Genomic DNA, 17,755 nt, shown 5'->3' on the forward strand with positions numbered 1-17,755 from the left:
CACACTCATCGTCCCTCTCATCCTACACTGTCTGTCCACTGGCATATCTCCACTCGACTAAACTCAATCTCTGAACTAATTTCAAGGTCTTCGGTAGGGATGTTATGCTAATGAAAGCATGTGGCTAATTGCCTTCTAGCATGCTGTGACAGAGACGCTTTGAGTATCTGCTTGGAAATGTACAAACACACCCTCCAGAGAGATGTCATCTGTGGTCAGAGGTAGATTTATACATTTACCAAGTTGTTAATGAATCTTAATGTTAGGGCCTCCCATTGGACCGGTTCTAAGGCCTCCTGTGTTCTCTGGTTAACTGGAGAAGGAGTGGCCCCAGCTAGCCATGAACAGGAAGCAGGGAGTAGTGCCCAGCTTGGTAACCACCCTCTGCCACCTGATGGTGGTACTGGGACTCCAGATATAACCTCAGGCCCCCAGATCATATCTGTGAGAAGGGTTAAGGAGATGTCTCCCTGCTTATGGGCAACTATGACCAGCATTCAGGAACATTTTCTGTCAATCACTTCAGGTACCACCCACTCAGAAGAGGGAGCAGAAAAGACCTAATCAAAGTGGACCATCCGCTGTGGCAGGAGGTTATCAGGGTCCATACCCAGTGACATCAACAGGCTGGAGTTTTCTTATCATTTTCCTGACCACTGCTTGAGAAAGAAATTCTGATGAGGCATTACTAATAATGAATGAAGAAATTGCAAGAAAGCTTTCTGATCACTCAATTTCGATCAATCATGAGAGATGAAAGATTGAATTTCCATTTTTTCTAGAGAAAACACTGCAAAAAACTTTCATATGAAGAGATACAGTGTATGCAGCCCAAAAATGTAGGAAGAAAATTGTTACAGAACTGTTAGACATATTATCATCTTTTTTAAAAATTTTTGTGGTATTGGTGCTAGCTATTCGTCTGTTTTAAAAATAGTATTTCTGTGATTCATTTTCTCATTCTAAATACTTTCATAGCTTATTTTTGTATTCATAATTTTGTGTTCTTGTTCTTAAAGAAGGGCCACCCACCTGGCACTAGTCTGTCCAACACAAACTGTTGTCTGGTTTCCATCTGGGCTGTGACTTAGCAAGGACTAACCATGCAGGGGGAGATGCAAAAGAAAGAAGTGTTTTTAATTTTGATGCAGTTTAATTAAATCAATTGACCACAGATGTAATAATTTATATTAGGACTCTCAAGTTTCTTCCACTGATCTATATGTTCCTTCTTGTGCCAATATCTCATTGTCTTGATTACTACTCCTTTATAGTAAGCTGTGAGGGCAATATTTATTCTTGCTTTAAGATCCCTGATATGACAAATGTTTTCCAGTGAATGATTCACCCCCAAAAAAAGGAATCAATTTCTCTTTGCTCTCTTTCATAGAGCTTGAGAAGGTTTTTAGATGGAAAAAAAAAAAGAATACAAATGTCACATTGAAATTATTAAATGGGAGATTTGGTCTCTTCATTTTCTCTTTATACAATGATTCTTTTTAAAAAAGGTTAAAACATACTACTTCACAAATCATAAATAGCTTTGGGGATTAGGAAAAAGTAGACCTTTGAGCATTCTTTAGTTAAAAATTACTGGCTAACCTTACCCTAGTTCTCTGAGATACATTACCACCAAGACCTAGAAAAGCAAATCAGCAAAAAGCCTGACCCATGAATCTCAGTGACCCTTACACACTTAAGTGTCTCTTCCAACCATGTTTAATTTAAACCAAACTTTGCACAGCACCAAAATAAGACCTGCTTTATTAAACAAAAAAAAAAAAAAGGATTTTTGTTTTGTCATTGTGTGATATATTTGGGATTAAATGTTGTTTCTTACTAGAACTATTTAGGAAAAAAGTTAAGTCTAGTGTACCCCAAGTGCTTCCCTGACGGCTCAGTGGCAAAGAATCTGCCTGCAATGCAGGAGGCCCAGGTTCGATCCCCAGGTGGGGAAGATCCCCTGGAGAAATAAATGGCACTCCAGTATTCTTGCCTGGGAAATACCATGGACAGGGAAGCCAGGCAGCAGCCCGTGGGGTTGCAAAATAGTTGGCTACAACTTAGCAACTAAAACAACAGAGTACCCCAAATCAAAGCATATTGTTTGCCGTGAGTGATCAAATCCCTCTCTGAAATAACTCTTCCCCTTTGTCTATGTTTTTAAAATTACAGAAAAATTACAACATTTATAATGCAATTGATGCTGAATTATTACCCAACAGGCTAAGTAAGTGCTTAAGATACCAGAAAAGCAGATGAACCAGAAATTACTAACAAAGTTTAACTGTGATGAATTTATGCAGCATTTCAAAGTAAGGAAATCTAGAAAAAACCATTTTAGTTTCAGTATTTAGGTGAGCTTTATGATCTTTTGAAAAAATAATTTTTTTTTTTCAAATTACATCTGGGTTTGCCATCAGTCTTTTTAGTATCTGAAGCTTCTAAAATTCTCATTCCAGGCCTGGATTAAAAAAAAAAAAAAACTCTAAACACAGAGGGTTAAGGCATCAAAGATGAAAGCTAGTACACTCACAACTATTTATATTGCAAAAGCTTTGCCCTTCTGCAAGAACATGCAGTTTCCCAAACACTAACCTCTCTTTACAAGGTTATGCTTATTAGCTGGGATTTGAAGCTCAATAGCAACACTGTTCATCCTTGGTTCAATTCAGATTGTAATTTCTTTTTAAATTACCTGACCCTTATAATCATATGGTGAGTAGGTCTGATCATTCATCTTCCTGAAGCCAAAGGACTTGGTCTGAACACAGAGTCACTTGTGTTTCTGAAGTCTCTCAGCATCATGATGACTGGGGTAAAAACTGTTGATTGAGGAAAGTTTGAAAGAAACCTTTCATACAACATTTTCATTGTCTTTTTTTTTTTTTTCTGGAACTAAAATTTCTGATTGGAAAAGCGAAAGTCTTCCTAGATACAAGGATGATGTTTTAATAGATGTTTCTAATGAACTGTGGAAGCTATGAACCATTTCATTGTCCCCAGTGCCAGAATTTGCTAATTAAGATTTTGCTTTTTCTTAGAATCCAGTATTTATTAAGCATTCAGCAAATTCTTACTGAATAAATGAATGATTCCACCCAACTTAATGTCTTTGTCTTGAAGCTGTGTCATCCCTCATAGTATTAAAATGTTGTGGTGCTGTCCAACTTCAGGTCTGGTGCACCAGAGCCCACATGCTGCCCAGATATGATTACAGTTTGCAGGAGAGTAATCCTGGAGCTGCCTGTTTGGATTGCGTTTCTTCTCATCCCTGAACCAATCGCCAAGGCAAAAGGAATGGGACAGGCTGACCAATTTATCTAAAGTAGTTAGTGCCTGCCATCTCTGAAGTCAGGTTGGAGTCAATTCCACCCAGAGCATGTGGCTGCTACCCAAGAGGGGAGAAAGAATATTCCAAAGCAAACTCTGAGACCATTCAGAATGGGCAAGAGTTGCATAGATTCTAAGGCATACTGACAATGTAATTTCTACTTTTAGTATGACTCAATGAAAAACTGATAAATATAACTTGTGTGTTAAAAATCATTCTTTCTCTCTTAAGAGTTAAGGAAAACCTGTCTTAAATTGGTTGGGAAAAATTTTTTTAGTTCCATTGGACACTATGGTCTTTTTCTTAGGGAAGGGATGTTAAGATAGGGATGCCACACATTGTATAGAGGAGTTTTAGATTTTTAACTAGACATTGATTAGGTCACTGGTCTTGGGAATTTCTTAAACAGTTAACAGTGCTATTTACAAAGAGGTTTTAAATAAAAAGTAGTTTCTATGAAAAATCTCCCTAATTAGAGGTCATAGAAACATTCTTTAGTATTTTCCTTCTTAGTACATCACTCCTTCCTGCATCTCGGACTTTTCTTCTAGTCATTTTCCCCTAAATTCCTCCTTATTCTTTAAATGAATATTGGCCATAAATTCTTTCAGAAAAAAAAAAAAAAACCCTGTCTTTCTTTTACCCTTGTTCTTGAATGATAATTTCATTGGGCATTCATTTTAGATAGTTATTTTCATTTTGTACCTGGAAGATGTTATTCTACTGTCTTTTGATTTCAATTTTTGGCACTGAAAAGTTGGCTGTCAATTTACCATTCCTTTTATGTGACGTTTATTTATTCTGGCTGCTTTTAAGTTCGCTTTGTTTTTGTTGGTGGTCTTAAGTTTCCTTGTAAGGAAACTACATTGGTTTCCTTTAACTTATCCTGTTTGATACACATTTTTTTTTTCTTGTATTTGTGGAGGCATGTTTTTGACTAGTTCTGGCAATTTCTCAACAATCATCTTTTCCATGTTTTTCTATTCTCCACCTTTCAAACTCTGATTAGACATATATTAGATCTTCTCATTCAATCCTTCAGGTCTCACCATCTGTTATTCATATTTTCTATCTGTCTGTCCTTGCTACAGTTATGCCTTACTTTTCAGTTAACTACTCATGAAAGCTTTTCATGATTAGGTCTTCAGCTATGCAAGTTACTCTTACTCTTGGGCTAAATCTCTAGTTTCTGAAGATGTAAATTTTGTTCCTTTTATCCTGGTCTGATTTCAGTATTTCAGATGTACCATTCAACATTGATATGAAGCTTCCAGAAAGAAGGCACTAGAAACTGAAACTAGTATCAGCAAATCTTTGTTGAGGCTAAATACTGCATTTCTAAGTTTCCACCAATGCTAAGAGATATTGGAGGTAGTAACTACTGTCTAACGCTACTTACAGTAAACACTTAAAAATTTGTACTTTGGGTTTGCCAAAGTGGGAATTAATGCCCTTTCAAGTTTATTTAAAGACTCAGTTGAGTTCTAGCAGACTCCCTCTAAAACAAGTAAGGGTGTTGTGCATGTAACGACTGCACAGGAAATCTGGTTTTGCCTTCTACCACTTACATTTTAAGCAGGAATGCCATCACTACACAAAACCTACAGGAATCCCACTCCGAGTAATTAAGTGACCAACCTCTTAAAAACCTGCCAGAAGCAACAGGGTCTATAAAAATCTATTTAGCGTGTCAGTTATTTAGCTCTATTTCTGCATTTAAAATTAGATTTGGAGGAAAATAAGATTTCATAATTTTGTTGTTCAGTTGCCAAGTTGTGTCCAACATTCATGATTTTACTGTTAACCAAAGGATTGCCAAGACAAAGGATTAAAACTGACAAATTGAAACTGTGTTTAGGAGAAAATGGGTTAACATGAGCCATTGAGGCTGTTCTTTATTCCCATCCCCCTCCTATTACCTCACCCATCCCCCTACAAAAAAAGTCAAGGGATAGGGCAGGGTTAAAATTAAAATATTTTAAGGGACATTTTACAAGGAAGCATGCATAATGCATTGGCTTTGAGTGTATTTTGAAGAAACATAGATTCCAAAATCCCTTTCATTTTCCTTTCTTTCCAATATTGGGGAGCAATAATTTTGCAGAACTCCTATAAATGTCAGTCCTGACTATCAGGATGCACTAGCTTTAAATTCAGATGCTGCCATCAAAAGATGGAAGTTTCTTTACTAGAGACAATACATACAGATCAATTCTTAAACTAGCAGTTACTCTTCAGACACTTTTCTAGTAGTCTGTTAACTAAGAAAAATGAATGAAGTTCAGTTCTTGGTAATGAGGGAACATGATACACAGGAAGCCAGTCCTCAAGAATGAGTGGTCCCCAAGTATAGGTGGTCCAAAGAATGATAAATCCATCCTCATTCCCTTACCTCTTCCCTCTTCCACCCAACATTTTTTTCCTAACATCAAGTGCTAAATGTAAGGTCCTTAAAGGCAGGGGCCACATTCTTTTGGTTCACTCTAATAGCCTCTGTGCTCAGGCATGTAGCAGCCTGACACAAAATAAATGCCAAATTAAGTACTCAAATATTTATTGAGCAATGAGACAGCAAGGGAGGGAGGAAACTGCTCAGTGCTTTGGCTCCCAGACCTCTTCAGTACACCATAAGATTTGAGCAGCTTGACCTTGTTATTTTTCAGAGAGAAATTATACTTAACAAGACTGGCACCCACAATCAGTGAAGATAAAACCATTTTCTACACCTTTTTTTTTTTTAGGAATCTGTGTCCTCAAAAGTACTGTCACGTAAGAAATAAAGAAACTGCCTGGATGTAAACCTGCAGGTTCATCTTTCTTCATTTCAGCTGGATTTAACAAAGTCAATAGACTCAGTGAAGCAGCATGTCTTTCACTATGACAAGACATGGAGAAAACCTGTTTTCCCTTCATGCTGAATTAAGCTGTTTCAACCTCTGTCCCTTGGTTCAGTCAGAACAACCACATGATGACGAAAGGACGATGAAAGCCTAAAGGGTTTCAGTGTGGTGAATTAGAAACATCTGAAGGGGGGGTAGGGAAGGTGTCTGCGGAACCACCCTGGGCGGGTCTCAGGAGCTCATCCCGGAGACCCTGTGAATCTGGAAGCTTCTGGAGACTCCTGTCACCCCAGCCTGCACCACTGACGCCAGCTGAGTCTCAAGGCGCTGTCAGTGTCTGTCTCTGCTGTTGATAGCGCCAGAGCAGGTGACCTGTGAGAAATCGCGAAGATGCTGTGACGCCCATGTCTGCAGCCTGCACACTCTTCTGCCTGGATGGTGTCTGAGGGAGGGTATCTGAGAGCAGGCGAACTTGCCCTTCTCTGCCTCCTCAGTTGCCTGAAAATGCCTCTCACTGGACCACTCTTAGAACCAGAAAACAAAGGGGGTTCTGGTTCTAGAAAAATGTACCTCTGGCTTCCCTGTACTGCAAAGGACACTACACAGGAGGAGACAGTGATACTGCGGTGACAGACAACCCAGCGCGGTGGTGAAACGCTGACAGATGGAAAGAGTCAACTATGTGAAGGAGAAAGCCTTGGACTTCTCTTCTCTTCTATTAGAGTTGGCAGAAAAAAAAACTAAGCAGTCCTGTTTCCCTATGGTAAACAGTCCATTTTCCCAACCAGAATAAAGTGCAGAACGAGAAGGCTTCAAAATAAAGTCTTTTTTCATTGTAAATCTGTCTAAATAAGTACTCAAAACAAATTTTTTTGTATAAGATTTTACTTTTTTAAATTTTAATTTTTTTAATTGAAGCATGTAATTGCTTTACAGAATTGTGCCCGTTTCCGCCAATATCCAGTACGAATCAGCCATAGGTATACACAGATCCCCTCCCTCTCGAATTTACTATTTTTTAACAAAAGCAGTGACGACACCAAAGAAGACCCTGTTTCAGACTCTTCAAGGTGCAATGCTCTCAGTGAACAACACAAAAACAACTGCTGGGCACCCAGTGTGCTCAGGGGCCTGACTCCAGAGGCTGTCTCCACGGTTTGCTGTCTGAGATCAAGCTCCATTTGTGTCCACATTTGTATTTTTTAGGGTTGATCCCATGCCTACTAAAAACAACTCTGCATTGTGTTGGAATGGCACCAGATAGTCTTCTACCACTAATCACTGTGCAAAACCAAAACAGTTCCAAATATTTAATGACTGATACAGTGGTCAAACCTTTCCTATGACACTGTCATTCAATTTAAGCAAAGAGGCTGGTTAATCACAGTTGGCGTCATGCAAGTATGTCTTCAAAGCACACTAAAAGGAATGATGTGTCATTTGATAAGGAACCTTCTTCAGCTTGAGTCTCGGTTCGACTCAGATTCAGATATGCTGACAGTCATGAAAGTAAGCATCGCCTTTCAAAGAGATTCTAAAATTCACCTCAAGGAAAACTTTGTTAAGAAGTTAAAAAATTTGAATACTGTACCGTTTTTCATTTTATTTTTTTCTTTGTATTCTAAATATTTTGTGTAAAATTTTCTCTTAATAAATTTCTTAAAAAGAGTACAAACCACCTGGGCTCCTGTTTTCAATGATCTGTGTCCCAGTCAAAATAATTTATAAAATATTATATTTTAAATTAAGGTGCTTAAACTCATGTCTCCCAAATTAAGTGCTTTTGCTGTTATTGGGAACTCAGCATGAAATAAACAGAAGTAGATGCATTTGCCTGTATGAGAATAAACACGTTATCAGTATAATCATGGCAGAAAATTGAGCTGATTTGTGGCAGCCATAAATAGTCCTAAGAGACTGGCTTATTACACTTCTCTGTGCACTTACAGAGAAGGATCACATTCCAGCAGGCCTGATGGGCTTGCACTGCCTTCAGAATAGGCAGAATTTGTAAGGATTCTCCTGCCTGCACCACCCATCCTGTTCAATAAAGCAATCTCATGCAGGTGAACACAGTCTTGACGTTTCTAGTCATTCACTCACAAAACAGTTTTCTACAGGCTCTTCTTGTGTTTTGGTAACAAGCAAAACAGCTTCTACCTATTAGCAGCAAAACCTTTTAAGAGGGCCAAAATAAAAACTCTGAGTGAGTTGGTACTCCAGCAAGATGCAAAATGGTAGCCATGTGGTTACACTTCTGTTGAGATTGCAGGTAGTACAGTGGCAAAAGTGTCAGGTAAGTATCAAGTCCCACAGAAGCGGAATTCTCTTGAAATAAAACTCTCCAGGCACTTTTAAAATCATCTTTATTTTGGTTGCAAAGATACAATTTACTTAGTTACTTAATATTTCATTTGTTCCCATCTGAAGTCTCACAGCTTGCCATGTAAAACACTGCCTTCACTATCAAACAGCTATGTTTAAGAACATTATAAAATACAAACTATAAAGATGATCTTCTTTCTAGTATTCAGATTAGCGCATTAAAACAACATTGATTTAAAAAGGCAAGTGAGTTAACTGGCAAACATCCAATTCATTTGCTAATGCAGGATGGTACAAAATGATATATGCAAAGGAACCCCAGAATTTTAAGTGTTAGGTGCCCAAAAACAGTAACTGTGGGAAAGTTACTTCCCCAAAGTAATCTTGACCCAAGGACACAAATGTAATCATTATTCTATAGGACAAAAGGGAAGGTAATTAATTTTCCATCATAACAGCTGTGGAGATACACAGCAGAATAACAAGTTTGGGATCTTTAGAATTCTAACACAATAGGTGCTGATTTGTCATATTCTTCCTCCAGATCACATTAAACATTTATACTGACAACACAGTTCCTTGTAAAGGAATGTCAGGCTCAACAGAACCTGTATAAAAACAATCTATTCTTAGCATTTTACTAGGCAATCTACAACAAATGCTTACTATCTACACATCAGGAGTGAAAGATATACTAGGAAGTTATTCACTGACTTCACTGAAAATAAACAAGGGTCTTAAGAGTAAAACAAAGATAAAAGTTAAATAGACAACTTATGCTGCTGTGAACCAGGAAAAAAAAAAAACAAACAAAATACCAAACACAAACATATATGTTATTTTTTAAAGTTATTGACAGTGTTTCCTCTGCTGGCACAAATCAAAATTAAATTGAAGATCTGTGATCAAAGTAACACAAACATGGGTGCATGTTACATTGTGATGGAAAGATGCACACAGAAAACACACGCACACCTTTAAATTTACTAATTTCCGAAAGCTAAGTCAACAGGATAAATAAATTATAAATGAAAGGCAAATACAATGTGGGCAGAACGGTTATTAGATTGAAAAGCATGAACATGTTATGCCAGCAGTGATATACAGGGAAACTTTCAGCATTAGAAAATATAAGATTTAATCCAAAGAAAGCTTTCTTCCAAATAAAAATAACAGAGTACGGGAACCATCATTTAGGCAACTGCTTTAAAATAATATAATAAAAAAACCACCATGATTAAAGGAATCTTCCTACATAATTTACATAATGTAGTGCAGTAGTGTGCTCCTTTATCATCTTAGCCTTTCACTCCCCATATGATGAGACCGATAATTACAACTCCAATAACAAGGATAAAAATGATGATGCAGAGGGTTTTTCTGGATTTGCGCTGCAGATGCAAAAAACAAAAAACACGTTTACAGATGTAGCGGAGCATCTCGATGGCAAGTGAAAATCATTTGGTTCATCTCTAGAGTAAAATCAATGGTAATTTCTTGCCCTCAAGTTTGGGGCTATATTTTTTTGCTTTTCAATACATATAGTACTATGCTTTCAAAATATATTCTTGAATTAATGGTATTAATTCAGGGGGTAATTATTCAACTTTTGTTGGGGCTTTTTCTAGATGTGTGGTTGGGAAAGATACAGAGAAATAAAAATCAAGCGATAGAGTTTACCTACATGTGGAAACAAAAAACAGCTTAACGACATCAATTTTTAAACTTTTATCAAAAAACTGCTCTTCAAAATGAGTTCTCTGACCATATCAGCAAATATTTGACAATGTTTCCTAAGTTTACTTAAATTTCCCAAATCGTTCTCATCCCTAAATATGAATGGAAACTGCATTCAGAATTTCAACAATCAAATAAATTTTTAAAAAGAGCTAAAAAAATTTAAAAAACACTCCTTTAAATTATAAAGGTTGAGCTTTCTTCATTCCTGGCCCAACTGCAGATTTCTATATTTCTCTAATGGCTTGTCTATCTCATGACAACATCCAGGAATCTTTTTTCTTACAAAGTAGAAAAGTCTGTAAATTTGCTTTGGGTCAACCAGAAGTAATGTAAAATTTACCAAAAAGATATGTTTCTGACTCAATTTTTCTTAAAAAACTATTAATACTGTTTAGTATTCCATGTGACCATATAATTTTTCAACAAAATACTACTCTTCATATATTAAACACAGTTCATTTCAATTTCATCCTGCCCATGTATTTTCCCTGACTCTACCTGGTTACTGCAGACCCGTGTGTAATGTGCCTTTATCAACAATGACAACTGTTCCACGAGAGAATTTTATTTTCCCTGGGGCACCATCTCCAGGGATGGCAAGACTCTGGGTACTATGGTGATGAGAGCATTTTCCACCTTCTTTTATGTTCTTAATCTATCCAAACTATTTAGAAGCACCACACCACATTTTGCAGAGGCATCATTTAATATCAAGGCTGCCAAGTGGGACTACTGGGAAACTGCTCTCTTCCCAGCCCCTGTGCTGCATGGCTCTTTTCTCATCCCTCCAGGTCCTGTGAGAGCCCCTTGGACAGTAAGGAGATCAAACCAGTGAATCCTAAAGGGAATCAACCCTGAGTATTCACTCGGACTGATGCTGAAGCTCCAATACTTAGGCCACCTGATGCGAACAGCTAACTCACTGGAAATGGCCCTGATGCTGGGAAAGATTGAAGGCAGGAGAAAGGGACGACAGAGGATGAGATGGTTGGATGGCATCATCAATTCAAGGGACATAAATTCAAGCAAACTCTGGGAGATGGTGAAAGACAGGGAAGCTTGGTGTGCTGCAGTCCATGGGGTCGCAAAGAGTCGGACACGACTGAGTGACTAAACAACAACAGTAACAACCAGGTCCTGTGGGATTAACGGTGGGGGCAGTTCTGGCTCTGAAGGTTTAGCTTGGGAAGATGTGTTCCTTTTTCCCCAGAGCAGCTGTAGGTTTTCCTTCCACAAGGAAGAGGAAAAGCAAAATCTGGGGATATATCTACAGCTCCCGAAAATTCAAAAGCAAAATGAAAACGACATGGATCCTAGTCACTGATGAATCTTGCTGAACACTCTACCTGAGCAGATTTAACAGCTGGTGGTTACAGATTACCATGTGTGTGTGTGTGTTCAACTATTCATGAATGATACCTTCAGTCTACGATGCGGTGACATTAACTCTGCTGAGCTGCATGTCTGAATCTCATGCACGAAGACAGTAAACACGAGTTACTCTGCTGGTGAGCACAACTGGCTGTATAACACAGCATCCTCTATCCAGCTTCATTGTTCCTGACATGCTACTGAATGTGTATTGATTCGTCCAGTGAAAAAACTGCACTAAAACTAAAGGGAACTTCTAAGATCAGTGAGAAAAGTGAAAAGCAATTAAAAAGGCCTAGGATGGTGACAATATCTTAGAAATTTTATAGGAAGGTGACAATTTCTGAGAAAATAATTATGAACAACTACATCAACAAATAATGAAGTTTTAAAAGGGAAATCAAATGCTAGGGTGGTATTTAGGGGTTCCCAAAGAGAACTTATCTCTGTTAAACATCAAAGATTTACATATTAAATGATATAGTTCATGGTACTAATATTTGTAGTCTTCTGTATATATTTATATTTGACTCATATGTACCTGATTCACTTTAGGGATCAGTTCATTCCTGGTGAAGGGTCTGCTGAATGCTGACCGAATACCCACTGGTCAAGGACACTCCAAGCTAATAAAATTTCCACAGGGCCTGAGACATCTTTCTGGGATGAGGATCTTAGCCTCTTTAGTCCAAAGTATCAGAGACCAAAAAGAAAGGCAGAAAGGAACAGCAAGAAATGGAGGGAAATTGCTATCAAACAGGTTTCTGGTTTGAAATGTGAAAATGGCACTGGAGACCAGAAGCTGCCAGAAAAGACTGGAGTTGTCTACTGCTCCCCACAAGACTCTCAATGCTCAACTGCCTGTTCCTGTGGGCACAACACTTGTTCAATCCTGAGAACAGACAGGCTAAACCCAGTTTTAATGGACTGGCATATTTCTGGCCTGTCTTCCATGGGATTTTAAATTTTAACATCTCCAGCCACATGATTACACTCACACACACACACACACACACACACACACACACACACACACACACACACACACACACACACACACACACACACACACACACACACACACACACACACACACACACACACACACACACTTAAGAGTCCAAGTTATAAGACAGTTTAGCACAGTTGATATTACCTGATAGTCTGCCGCCCTTGACAGCTGCTGGTTTGCTTGCTGGACGTGCACCTCGGCATTTTCCACATTGGCTTCTATGCTATCTTTAAAATAAAACACACACACAAAACTGTTAAACAGGTGCTGATGCACTAGTAACAGAGCTGCGCAAATCACCTAATTTTATTCATGGTTAAGATTAAGTACATTCATTATTCAAAGGTTCATATGCATACGGCTGAATTTTCTTTTAGCGACTGTATTTCTCAGGTGCCTCAAACAATATAGAAACAATGTGAAGAAAATGAACTTGATTATCTTCATTACAGCGTACTCCAGTTCTACCTGGTAAACCCCAAAAGTACTGTCACCGAATTTGCATTCTGTGATGGCCAACTCTGTACCAAGCAAAGCATTGTGAACTTTGGTTCAGGGGAAACAGGGAGACCTGAAAACCGTCATCTGCTCAGTGGCCAGCATCGACCTCCTTCTGTGCTGAAACCTAGGCTCCCTGAGCATCCTCACAGCCTTCTCAAGTGGTGACAGGTTTCCTTCCTCCCCTCCTCCGAACTGGGGGTAGAACATCCTACATCTGTAGCATGGATCACTGCTGTCTCCTCCTCCTCCCTGCTGACTTTCAGAACTCACGCCTACCTCTTTCACTCTGCAGTACAGCAGGCATCCCGAGATGTCTTTTCTTCTCTTTCCTTCAATGTTTTAGCCCCTGCTCCACTGATGTTCTCTTCAATGCTTCTACTATTATCCATATTGGTGATCTCAATGTCCAACTGCTGACCCTCAAATACCCAGGCCTCTTAATTCTTTGAACACACATTTTTCATAGACTTTGCCTATGACGCTTTCTGAGCCATCACTTCCACGGTCACGTGCCAAACCTGTCATTACCAGCAGTTGCAGCATCTCTATAATCTCCATTCCAGGTCTCACTCTCTGACTACCACCTGCTACCTTGAGAGTTCTCCCCTGAGACTCCAACTTTAGTGATCCTACCCCTTTTTCATGGCCCCTTACATACTTCATGTCCTCACTTCCCTCTTCCTTACCTTCAACTCCATGGACAGTCATTTGCCACTGTTTTCTTGCACTCATCATCAGCCCTCTTCCCCCCTACTGCAGTCACACTTAGGTGACAAAACCCCAACCTATCCTGTGCAGCTGTATGTGGGTACAAAACAGTCACCAGGGTTGACTTATTTCACTTTAAATTCTTGACTGCAGAGCACTCTTGCCCCATCTCCCCAACTCCTGGAAGATAAGTCACACTTTCTCCTCTCACTTCCCATGCCTCCTCGCTCACTGTCATTCTCCACCAGGGACCTTATTTCTAGATCACTGAGACAACAGGAACAATCAGAAGACACTTCCACAATCTCCTTTGACCCTACCCACTACCACATGCAACCATCTCTGTGCTCAGACTTCTCTCCCACGGTTGTGGGGGACCCATTTGTGCTCAGCGAGAGCCAACCCCTCCGTGCATGCATTTCATCCCAATTCCTGCTGCCTAGCTCAACGACCTCAGGCCAGCAATTGCTTCCCTCTCACTATCAACACTTCTTTCTCATCAATCCTATTGCTGCCATCTTAAACACAAGCCAACCCTCAAATCTCTCATTGATGCCACATCCACTGGCAATTAGGACCTCACGTGACTCCTAGAAAAAGCTGTCTCCATTTACTATCTCCGGTCACTCTCCTCCTGGCCTCTCTGGAACTTACTTTATCGTGCTTTTACCTGCACTATTTCACCAGCACAGCTCTCATCTGAGGTCATCTATGCCCTACATGCTGTTGAATTCAGCGGTCAACTCTTAATCCTCAGCTCACCTAACTCAACAGCAGCATCTGAGAGAGCAGACGGGTCATCACCATGAAATGCTTCCTCCACATCATCCTAAAACTGTATACTCACGCGGTTTTCTTCTGCATCACTGGCTATTCTTTCTTGGTCATTTTTGTTGCTTCCTTCTTGGCTCTCTAGCCTCTAAATAAGAGATCGACAAACTTTTTCTCTGTGCCAGATAATAAATACTTGAAGCTTTGCAGTTCATTCTTATGGTTTCTGTCATAAATACTCAACTATGCCTCTGTTGTACAAAATCTGCTGTAGATAACACATAAATGAATGGATGCAGTTTGCTGACTGTGCTCTAAATATTTATAAGTCCTTAGAACCTCCTCTTGCTCAGTCGTGTCATACTCTTTGTGACCCCACGGACTGTAGCCTGCCAGGCTCCTCTGTCCATGGAATTCTCTAGGCAAGGATACTGGAGTGGGTTGCCATGCCCTTCTCCAGGGGATCTTCCCAACCCAGGGATCAAACCCAGGTCTCCTACATTGCAGGCAGACTCTTTACTGAGCCATCAGGGAAGTCCCTCTCTTCTCTATCTATACTTACTTCCCAGGTGATCTTACCTAATCTCATGGCTTTAAATATCATGCATGTGCAGGTGATGCCCAGATTTAAGACCCCAGCCCAGACACCTCCCCTTTACCTCATGTTCCCAACCTCTGTTCTCAACCCAACAGTCCAAGTGAGTCTCTTAAAACCTAAGTCAGATGATTACGCCCTTCTGCTCACATCTTCCTGTGGCTTCTCCTCTATTAATATAAAAACTGTTGGCTCAGGGGCCTTTGTGATCTAGTCCCTTCTGACTTTGGACACTGTCTCCATACTCCTCGTGCTCACTCCATTCACTTAAAATGTCAGGCATGCTTCTGCCCAAAGGCCAGGGCACCTGCTATTCCCTCTGCCTGGAACCCCTTCTCCTGCTGGCTTCCTTACTTCCATGAAGTCCTCACTAAAACGTCACCTGCCCTTACTGACTCCACACTGAAAAGCAGCACCTTTCCCAGTACCTGCAGTCTCACCCCAATCTGGCCTTATTTTCCCCATAAACACTTACCACCACTTACTTTTCTTTCTGTTGTAATTGTCTCTCTCCTCCAATTAGATTATAATACCTTTTATTTGTTGTTTAATTTCAGCTGAATCCTCAATGCCTAGATTTATGCCTGAATGTAGTTGGCACTCAATAAATATTTATTGGATGAATGAATGGTTTCTTAAGTTTTACCCTGTGATCTACTGGGACTACAGAAGAGAGGAAGAATAGAAAAATAATAATTAAACTATAGGTCCAAGTATTTAAACTACACCAAATTCAGAAAACATTAAATATATCTTTAGTATGCTCACAAATATCTCCATACTTAAAAATGATAAAGAAGATCAGAATCTTGATCAATGCTGATAATTATATCCTATATGAATTATGATTACATTTAAAATTTAAAGGAAGTCTTACAGAGTTTATAAAAAAGAATTAAAAGAATTCTCAGTAATTAAGTAGTACTACTAAATTAATATGCTAAAAAAGTTATGAGAATGAATGTTTAGGCAAATGGCTACTTATTCCCTCTACTTGAGAAGAGAAGACAGTGTGCACATTATGAAAAGACATTTTCTCCAAAGTCTTGGTGTGATGAGAATTAAACTGGGGTAAGACAGAAACCAGAGGTCCTGGGAATGAGCTAGGATGATGTTACATGGTACCTTCCATGATCTCAGCAGCAGCAGACCCTGATTAAATTTGGGACTTCTTAGATACATGAAATTGGTCATTTCAACCAGTAGGAGTCACAAATGAGATCTGTTTTAGATAATGCCAAGGGTGGTGCTTTGTCTGTTGTAGACATGGTACTTTTGACTCCAGGAGGACCCAAAGAGAGAAAAGGAGGTAAGTTACTCTGGGTTGAGAAGTTACCACAGGGAAACTGTATGTGGTCTGCTTCCACCCGATGATATTTCACATATAGGGCTTACCTATTACATCTCCTTGCTCATGAATCATCATTCCCAAATCTTTAAATATTTCATTAATATCCATAATATCAGCCTAAGAGAAAAAAAGTACATGTTATTGTAATTGGAAATTCAGTCCCCAATCCACAAAGGGGGAAAATTTTTAAAAAACCCAAACTACTACTCATACCTAGGTGAGCATGCATCTGGACTTAATAACATACATTTTGGGCATATGAGAAAACTATTTGACTATAGGCAATCCCAAGTAAGTAGACTCTGAATAACAGCAACCAGTTCTGTAAAACAAGTTTGCGATGTTAAGACTATCAAGTGATTTGGAATGGAAATGAATGATCTACATAAGAGAGAAAAGTGGTGCGTTATTGAATTTACACCATGCAATTTGATTTGTCTTGTTATCACAAACAGTATTTCCTCAAAAACACTGAAAATATTCTAGTAAAAATTTATATGTCAATTTGACCTTAAGACTGTGCGGGGTCTTTGTTGTGGCATGTGGGCTTAACTTCCTCACAGCATGCGAGATCTCAGTTCTCTGACAAGAGACTGAACCTACATTCCCTGCACTGGAAGGTGGATTCTTAACCACTGCACTACCAGGGAAGTCCCTCAATTTGACACCTTAAAAGAATAAAACACGAGGTGTAAATTCAAATTCTCAAATTAATAAACTTGAAGATGCAATGTAATAGTGATGGATAAATAAGTTATAAATTTAATTTTCTTTAATATATAACTATTATTTTGCCTGATTAAAGAGTAACACATAAATACTTTATTCAGGAAGAGTGGGGCAATTTACACAATCATCCTAGAACTTAGTTTTCTCATCTGTAACATGGGGAGTGATAATGACACAGTTAAGTTACTTTTATGAAAAATAAATGAGACAACACAAACAATTTATCACATAGTGGTTGGTGGATGGAATCCATCAATAAATGATAGCTATTGTTAGCTATTATCAGGCCACTTTCCAGGGAACAGGTCGGTTCCCTATGAACTAAGGCTATAAACCTTTTAGACCTCTTCGATATCCTACATGTACTAAAGGGAAATAAAATACATTTAAAGCCCTTGGAAGAAATCTTATTCATGCAGGTGTGATGTGTGTTATGTGCCATGGAAGCCATCCAGACTCTGTGAACAGAACTTTATCT

General features: G+C 39.0%; 1 protein-coding gene across 14 annotated transcripts in view; it reads right to left on the minus strand.

The window, feature by feature from the left end:
* Window positions 1-8,523: 8,523 nt before the first annotated feature.
* STX7 (syntaxin 7) overlaps window positions 8,524-17,755 on the minus strand; it is a 53,371-nt gene continuing 44,139 nt past the window's right edge. Inside the window, exons 8-12 of one of the 14 annotated variants that reach the window (XR_014065775.1) lie at window positions 16,593-16,665; window positions 15,683-15,860; window positions 13,400-13,641; window positions 12,767-12,845; window positions 8,524-9,890 (exon numbers count right to left, since the gene is read on the minus strand). Coding sequence is in view for 1 of the 14 variants with exons in the window: in XM_081530895.1 (XP_081387021.1) it covers window positions 9,798-9,890; window positions 12,767-12,849; window positions 16,593-16,665 (249 nt within the window). In the remaining 13 variants the exon portion in view is untranslated. Of the gene's footprint in view, window positions 9,891-12,766; window positions 12,850-13,399; window positions 15,861-16,592; window positions 16,666-17,755 lie in introns of all 14 variants that reach the window. The other 13 variants (XR_014065780.1, XR_014065771.1, XR_014065774.1 and 10 more) reach the window with 13 other exon arrangements.

Source organism: Giraffa tippelskirchi, chromosome 9, assembly GCF_054371585.1.
Source record: "Giraffa tippelskirchi isolate mGirTip1 chromosome 9, T2T-mGirTip1v1.2.pri, whole genome shotgun sequence".
In the NCBI taxonomy this organism is placed as follows: Eukaryota; Metazoa; Chordata; class Mammalia; order Artiodactyla; family Giraffidae; genus Giraffa; species Giraffa tippelskirchi.